The sequence below is a fragment of the Ictidomys tridecemlineatus genome, chromosome 4 (assembly GCF_052094955.1).
Source record: "Ictidomys tridecemlineatus isolate mIctTri1 chromosome 4, mIctTri1.hap1, whole genome shotgun sequence".
Taxonomy (NCBI): Eukaryota; Metazoa; Chordata; class Mammalia; order Rodentia; family Sciuridae; genus Ictidomys; species Ictidomys tridecemlineatus.
In genome coordinates, this window is record NC_135480.1 from 105774259 (window position 1) to 105782576 (window position 8318).

The window sequence follows — 8318 nt, forward strand, 5'->3', positions numbered from 1 at the left end:
GTGGGGCGCGGGAATGAACGAACCCAGGCGCTCACTCGCTCGCGGCAATTTACAGGGCTGGGGCGGGGAGGGGCGTGAGGTCCAGTCCCGGGCGGCGCTGGCTCCGCACCCGCTGAGGGGTTGACAGGTGGGTTTTGTTGGTCTTCCAGGAGCTGATCTCCACCGCCCGCTGCAAGATGGGAGTCCCAGCCTTCCGGTTCGCGAGAAAAGAGCGTCTGGCGGGGCAGTGTCCTCTCCCGCCTCCCCTTCCCAGCCTGACGATTCAGAGCACTTGCGGCCCGGAATTGAGCTCCCCCTCGTCCCCAATGTCCACCTCGTCCTCTGGCTCGGTCAGCACGAAAGGGCCGGCGGGCAGGCTCAGCCGAGCGTCGGCGGCTGCAGCCTCTGGACCATGGGGACTACCCTCAGGGCTCTCAGGCCCGTCTGGAGCTTTGGGCTCGTCTTGACTTTTCCTCAGCTGCTTTTTATGCTTCATCCGCCGATTCTGGAACCACGTTTTCACCTGATTTCGGAGCGACAGAAACAAAATCGTGTCATTCTTCCAAACCCATACTAATCTGAGCGACTGCTGGGGGTTAGGAAAACGGACAGCAATCCATTGACGAATTACCAAGAACTGTGGCCGCCTCACTAGGGTTAACTACTAAATAAAGTGCTCACAAATTATGGTTTTAGGTTGAATGAGAATCAAACATCCTATGGCTCCCAGAACTTATTGTCCGAAAATAATGATGAGGATTAAAATGTTGTGGTTAGTGATTATCAATACTGTTATTAATCAGAATTACTAATAGTAAGTGCTGTGTAGACGATTCTCTTTTAAATTCAATTTGTGTTCCTTTGATTGAGATATCTAAATACCTGGTCCAGCACAACACCTGGACAGAAAGATGAGAACTGAACTTGCTAGTTTTCACCGGAAAGAAATCATATCCAGACCTGACAGATCTAATGATTTCACAGCAAGTTCCATTTCCGGATATATATGAGACAGGAGGACTAGAGGAAAGAGTTTGGGGCCTGCAGGTGAAAATCCCCTGGAGCTAAATGAAAACAATTATTCCACCCAGGACAAGGGAATAGAAAGAAAGGGCTTAAACTACAGTGTGTGTTGGGGCTTGGGTGGGGCTGCGTGTGAAGACTGGCTGCTGCGATACAGATAGAAATAAGAAAGGGGAAAAAAAAATCTCCTTGTATGAGTTTCTCCAGACAAGAAACTATCTAGTTTATCACCCGAGGAGATTTTTCTTCACGTAGAGACGCACTGGAGTAACTTTGTTTCGGAAAGTCTAGAGTGAAGTTGGGGTATCTGTGCTTTTAGTAATGATCTTGGAAAAATGAAAGCCTAGAAAAATGGGGAACAGGCTCATTATCACTCGAAGAGTTCCTCAATGGGTCCTGAAGAGTTAAGAGTTAAGGGGAGAGAGTAGTGAAGCAGAGATCAAGGACTCCCCTTCCTCCGGCCCACCTGCGTCTCCGATAGGCTGAGGGCGGTGGCCAGTTCCACCCGCTCTGGCGTGGACAGGTAGCGCTGGATCTCGAACCTCTTCTCCAAACCCGAGAGCTGTGAGTCAGAAAAAACTGTACGAGCTTTGCGGCGGCGGCAGTGTTTCCCAGGCAGCTCCGCGTGCTGGGGGTGCGGGAACAGCGCGGGAACTGGCACCCCTGCAGAGAGAAGAACAGCCAGGTAGCCAAGACCAGATCACCGGGAAGCAACCTCCGTTCTCCTCCACTCCCCACCTCTAGTGCCCAGAGGCTTCCCTTGGCCTCTGGCCTCCACCAGTCCAGTCTCCTGCTTGTCCCAAAGCTCCTGGCGCCCTTTTCACAAGAATTCAAGATGGGGGTGGGAGTGAGGAAGTGCAAAATAGCGCTTAGAGATCTCTTTCTAGAAGGCCATCTAGAAATACAAATAATAAACAGCAACTAAAATGGAAAATAAAACGACAAAACCGATCTGGAAATCTTTTTTAAATGTCTCTTTGAAGTGAGACTTCTGTCGGGTCTACCTGCACCTAGTGGTCTGTTGCGCCTGAAAAAGTTTTCTTGAAAACATCAGATGGTTCTGAGAGATGTCCACTTGTACCCACCCAAATCACTGATGACACTTAGTGCTGTGTAAAAAATCTAGTATGAAGAGGAAAGGTATGATTTTTGCCTCCTGAATTCAGTAAATTAAAAAAAAAAAATCTCTTTCCCAAGTGCCCCCACCCTCCTGCAACCAAAGAGAGCAAAACTCTTATCCAGAGAAGCTCAGAAACCCTCCTTCCACATTTCCTTGTCAGTTTCCTGGTTGCAACCGTACTCTCTAATCTGGTCCTTGTTCTTCCTTTCTGACTCCAAAGTAAGCAAAGGAGAAGGGCAGAGCACTTTTCCTTGCTCTCTCAGGGGAGATTTCTCCTGTCTTTTCTGACCCTCCCAGGCCTTACAGTGCAAGAAATGAACCAAGCAGACAGAAGCTGCTGCAGACACCAAATAGCTGCCAATCCAGAAGGGGTGGAGGAACTAACACACAAAGCAAACAGGTCCAGTACCACAGGCATTGGCCATTGCTACATGAGGGCAACAACAGCATAGCTGAGAGGAGACTGTTGCCACTCAGATGGTGAAACAAATAGAGGATGTGGACCTCAAGATGAATTTTAGATTCTTCTCTCCAACACAGTGTCTGAGAGTCAGCTTCACACTTTTCCCTTTTGTCCTGGATACTAGTGCCCACATTTCACAGATTGTCTCCTGTCTTTTCACAGCTCTTGCCCTGACTAGGTTGTTTCCACTGCTGTACTCAGCATCTGGACTAAACAAATTATTCTGGCTGGAATGAAAATTCTAGAGAAGAAAACCTTGGATGTGTCCTTTCAGAGAAAGACAGGGTGCTGCGGTAGATATTTCCCCAAATCTTCTTGTGCCAACCACATTTTGCTAATCCCTACCCTTACCAAGTTGCAGAAATCAAAATACTTCAGCACCCGGCTCCAACGACTCTGGCATCTGAGACAGGGGAGGACTGCCTAGCTTAAGATCCTAAATTAAATGCTAAAACATTAAGAGTGAAGAGAGTTAAGGAAATTCATGTCTCTTCCTTTGTTTCTTATCCTTTCTGCCCTTATTCTGGACAGTCCAATGCCTTTTCCCTCAGACTATCCCAACCCTCATTCACTTCTATACCCTCTGCAGGGTCTGCCAGTGTTCCGCGCCTGGAAGAAGAAAGCTGCCCAAGTGGAAAGTTTCCGGCTTTGGAGCTGGAAAGTTGAGTTTAGTTCCATGGGAGGGGACTGACAAGGGTCTCCTGGAGCCAGGAGAGGTGAAGAATTGGAATAGAGACATGGGCCAAAGTAGCCAGGAAGATCACCAGTGGAACTGAGCACTGCCCTCCAGTAATATGTCAAACTCATTCACCTCTAGCTGCCTCTTGGCCAGATGTATCTCCATTTTAAAAAGTGTAGAGAGACCACAAATTATCCCCATGGGTTGGTATGCTTCAAGGGAGCTCTGCCTGCTCTCAGCCAAGTCCCCAACCCTCTATTGTTACTGATCTGGGAGGTAGGGGGGTGGACCAAGCCAGGCCAACCCAGAGCTGGTCTTTGCTTAGCTCTATCACAGGCTTAGGGACTGTGCTAGAAGGCCTGCTCTCTTGCTCCCCGCACATTAAGGCCCCTGCTACTTACCCGAGGTGGTAAGGAAATAAGGATGGTGGTGGTCTCCCTTATGCAGAGGGTGATGGGCGTGAGGAGCCAGGAGGGTAGGTGTGGGCATGAGGGGGTAGCCATAGTCTAGTAGAGGCACCCGGGAAGCCAAAGAGCTGGCAAAATGGTCAGGGGCCACCTCCCTCAGCGGCTTGGGCTTGTGCAGCAGGATGTCCTCGATGAAGAAGGATGTGGGCCTCTGAGAAGACGCCGGGTGTAGAGGAGAGGTGAAGTTGAGATTCATCTTGATCTCGGAGCGCCTGCCACAGGGCGAAGGCCGGGAATAAAGTGTGTGAAGCAGGCAGCGTCTCAGCAAGCCTGGTGGAGATCCGACAACCCTTCTCCGAGACTCAGATCTCCACTGCTCTCTCCTCGGCCTGGACTATCCCGGGCACTGGAAAGGCGAGAAGACAAGATCCTGGGTAGGTTGGGTCTATGTGCTGGAGAATTGGCAGCTTCGAGAGGGGAGCCGGGAGAGCCAATGGCAAGGCTGCCGGAGGCAGAGGGGAGGGTGAGGTGGGCTTGGGGCGGGGCGGGGATCTGTCCGCGGTGCTGAATACGCCTGGCCGTGCCTGGCGAGAGAGGAGCCTTCTGGGTTCGGGCTCCTAGGAGGCTTCTGGACCTCAATTTCTGCCCCAGCCCCCCGTGCACATACATCGCAAGAGCTGCTTTGTTCCCAGTCGTCTTTTAGAGAAAAACTAAAAGAAAAAAAGTCTCTGTTGTCCAACAAACTCCTCCCACCTTAGAGAAGAGACATTAAAAGAACCCCATAGCAATAAAGCACTTATTCAAGGCATTTGGGCCTAGAGTTTTAAGAGATTCAATAATGGACGGCAAAAGGAAAAGGGGAGAAGTAAAGAGAAAATTGCCCACTATTTTAAATAGCTAGATTCATCTCAAATTGATAGGAGAGATGACTGGATTATTGAGATAAGTAAAAATGATCTTAACATTCTTGACCTCACTTATAGGGAGTGGGTGAGAGAAAAATTTATGTCTAGATTATTCAAGTGATTTGGTCAGTTTAAAAATGTCCAAAGCTACCCTTTAATACCATCCTCAACGTTCCCTGAAATTTCCATTACTTCCTCCTCATTTCACTCATATGGTTTGCTACTTCTGCTATTACAGTCCTTTCAACCCTAGTCCCCCAAATAATTAAACAGGTTTTTCCCCCTCTTGTTCCTTTCCCTAGCCTCTTTCCTTTCCCCTCCTTCCCAATCTTTTTCCCCCTGTCTTTTTCCAATCTGTCACATTTATTTCCCAGAAGTCAATTTGCCAAAATTAAGGTGATCATCCACAACACAGCAGGGGTAATTTTGGCTCGCATCTCCAAAAATTGCTCTAATTATTGATGTTAAACTCAGGGAAATTAAAAGAAGGCACTTCTCTTCCATCTCCCCATTTTTAAGCTCTAATTTATTGAAATCTAGTCGTCATCACAATTCCAATCACTACTGCTAATAGCAAAAGTGTTTTAATAGAGACTGAGTCCTCACAACCCATGCTATTAGATAATTAGAGGAGGCGTTAGAAAGCCAAGTGCTAATCCTTAGGTGCACGGATAGGATTTCCATCTGATCTAGCAGGTAGAACAAATTAATTACCAGAATCAATTAGGCCCCAAACTACAGTGCTCCAGGAAGTGGAAGCATCCTATTCCATACAGATGAACTGGTAAATGGTAAATAGATAAGGAGGGTACAAGGAAGGAAGAAGCACGGTGGGGGAGACTTTAAAATAAGATCTTGACAAGAGGCATCTAAATGAATACAGAACACTGTCCTGGAGTCTGAAATGTGTGGGGTTTTGTTGTTGATTGGTTTCATTTTTTTAAGTTTATAATGGTAAGAACTGAGGAAAGGAGAGCAGGTGACCATGGAAAGTAAGTCAGCTGACTTTTCAAAAAGTTGTTCTCTAGCCATTATTGCTGGTCCAGTCATCCTTTACTGGGCTGGAGGGAGACTAAGAAGGTGGAAACTGGTAAAAGACCACCACCATCCAAAGCAGCTGAAGAGATCCGTTTCTAGCAAGGGCTTTTGAGGGCCAGGTGGATACACAACCAAACTTTGGCCTGCGCCTGCACCCTTTACTTGTTTCCCTACACAGAAAGCTCAGGTTTGCAACTAGCCTGGGGGCGGGATTACGGTTTTTTTCAGGGCGGAGTCTAACTTCTGCTACAGAGGCAGACGAAAGATTACTGACTGTCCCTTTGGGGGCAGGAGCAGTATAAACGTCTTTGGGTGCCTGTCTTCAAGCCAAGTCACTGCAAATCCCCCTTACACATCTGCCATCCCAGTGTTCAAAACATCGCAGGAGGGACAGGGAGAGGCGGACTGCCTCCACGGCCTTCATTCTCCCTTTATTTTGTATCTCTAAACTCAGCGCTCCGCTCTTCCCTCAAAGCTAAGGCTATAGCCCCAGGCCCTGCTCCCTGGCTGCGAAGCCCAAAGCGGTGGCAAAAGGGGAGGCATCCTGGGTTCCCCCTTCTCTAGTGTTCCCTTGCTGGAGCTAGTCTATCCGAGAGCCGAGCTGCCGAGGGAAAAAGACTTGAGGTTTTCCCCCAGCAACCCAGCTGCCCCACGTTTGCCTAAGCCCCCAGTAGGAACCTAAGAAGTGAGAAACAGGGAGGAAACTGGTTCGCTACAGAAAGAGGCAGGACCTCGCGATCGCTGGCGTTTTCTTTCTCTTTTTCCTTTCAGCAACGCTGGGGAACAAAGCTGCGAGCCGGAGAGAGCACCACCACCGCCGCCAGGACCCAAGCAGACCCCTGCGGGGCTCGGAGGCGGAACCCGCATCCGTAGTGCAGGCTCCGGCGGGGATTCTACCGTCGTCTCTTTATCCCTGAGGGAGAGAGACCGCTTTTGCCCACGGTGCCCTGCTAACACAGCCGGCACTTGGAGCTTGAGCCGTGCGCGCCAATGGGCGGGTATGCAGAAGGTTCGTCCTCAAGATTCTAGTCCCGTCCTGACCTCACGTTCCTTTTAGAGCCAGATCCAGGGAAATTGCATGGCGGGTTCGGAACGGCAGAAAGTTTTTCCGCAGTGGCGGGGCTCCAGGTCAGAACCGCGGGGCGGGGGGGGGGTGGAATGCTAGAGTTATTAAAACCAGCCCAGACTTCAGCGCACAGCTCTGGCCTGGCCTTTCCTCCTCCGGCCAAGAGGAGAAGGAGGGCGCCGGGGTCTCCAGCCCCTCTTTTTTATTCCTACGGTAGGAGGGAGAAGTCTTGCAAAGCCAGCGATTGATATCTGGCAGCATCGCCCCCGCCCCCTCGCTCCGTGCTCTCGCCACCCCCAACCCGCGTAGGCCCCGGGACAGCCCGAGTATGGGGGATTCAGTGTTATATTTTAGGGAGTAAAGATTGTCTGCAGCAGAAAAATGGAGCAGAGAAGCTATTTCCCCTTTAAAAACAGAGATGTTTCATTGCCTGGTTTGTCTCTGAAGTCTAGGCCATTGCTGGCCACTAAAGATAATATGACCCATAAGGGTTATTTAAAATTTTCTGCTTATCAAATTTAAAAAGCAGTATGTCATATTTTAAAAGGCGAAAGAAACAGATGAGACATTAATGTAGTTCATTTAATCCGGATATACAAAAATATTATTATTCAACATGTAATCGATATAAATATTATTAGCATTCCTTTTTTCATATTAAATTTTCAGAATTCCAGTGTATATACTCTATTCACACTGGCCATATTTCCAGTGCTCAATAGCCGCAGCGTGCTCATGGCTACTGTACTGTACAGCACATGTGTAGTTAATTGCGATAGTCTCTGTTACTCCTTTCAAATGTAGACAGACACACAGAGAAATGGAAAGCAGCTGCTGAAACCAGTCTAGCACATTCGCAATCTTACCCTCATCCATCCATTTTATTCGACTGCTCTGAGCATTCATTGAGCACCTACTGTATGTGATGCTCCTTGCCACATACCTTCCCAAGCTTTCTTCAAGACTCGGGAGGTTAGATAGAGGCACCCACATTGCATTTTTCAAAATTTTCATTTGACAAAAATCACCCAAGACCAGCAGGCTCTGGTCATCTTTAAGACGGACACATGCAGCCAGATACTGGACACTGCCCAGAGTAAAGTAAATAAATAAATAAAAAGTAAAGATCAAATGAATTTCCTCCCCTCCCCACCTGAAAGATCTGATGGCACTCATGCTTATGGTTTCAGCTAAAGAATTATTAATTTAAAGAGAAAAAAGACATGCTTTTCAGGGAACTAATAATTAAACAGTCCCTTTCTCTTTCATGTCAGTCTCAGCTAAAACTGTCATCTAAGCTGGGACTTAGTTTCCCGAAAAGATAACCTTATTGATGATCAAAGGAAGAGACTGGTTCCATTAGCCAAGTTGCCTATACCATGGCCTTCAAAATAAAGGGGGAAGTGTATTTTAGAAGGATCTGAGTAACACACTTTACTCATAACATTTTGTATTATATTGCTTGTTGTCTGTTTCAACTTGCCTTCTATCTGAGTACTTTATTTTAAGCACTACCAAAGTGGATGACATGTCTACAAAAAGAACAGGAGTTGCTGACTGCTTCTAGCAAATGCATCTTCAAAAATAATGCTTTTGCACTGGAAATTAGGATGTGAGCCCACAGGATAACACATTCAA

General features: G+C 47.9%; 2 protein-coding genes across 7 annotated transcripts in view; one reads left to right on the forward strand and one right to left on the reverse strand.

Moving 5' to 3' along the window:
• The window catches only part of Jhy (junctional cadherin complex regulator), an 82514-nt gene extending 81748 nt beyond the window's left edge, over positions 1–766 (forward strand). For all 6 annotated transcript variants that reach the window (XM_078047192.1, XM_078047185.1, XM_078047193.1 and 3 more), the window contains one exon: positions 150–766. In XM_078047192.1, the coding sequence (XP_077903318.1) occupies positions 150–446 (297 nt within the window). In that variant the 3' untranslated portion in view covers positions 447–766. The remainder of the gene's footprint in view (positions 1–149) is intronic.
• Positions 767–1441: 675 nt separating this feature from the next.
• On the reverse strand, positions 1442–4164 carry Bsx (brain specific homeobox). The gene is made up of 2 exons (XM_078044958.1): positions 3666–4164; positions 1442–1665 (listed from the first exon to the last, which is right to left on the reverse strand). The coding sequence occupies exons 1-2, from the start codon at positions 3925–3927 to the stop codon at positions 1442–1444; spliced, it is 486 nt and encodes a 161-aa protein (XP_077901084.1). The 5' UTR covers positions 3928–4164.
• Between the last annotated feature and the right edge of the window lie 4154 nt (positions 4165–8318).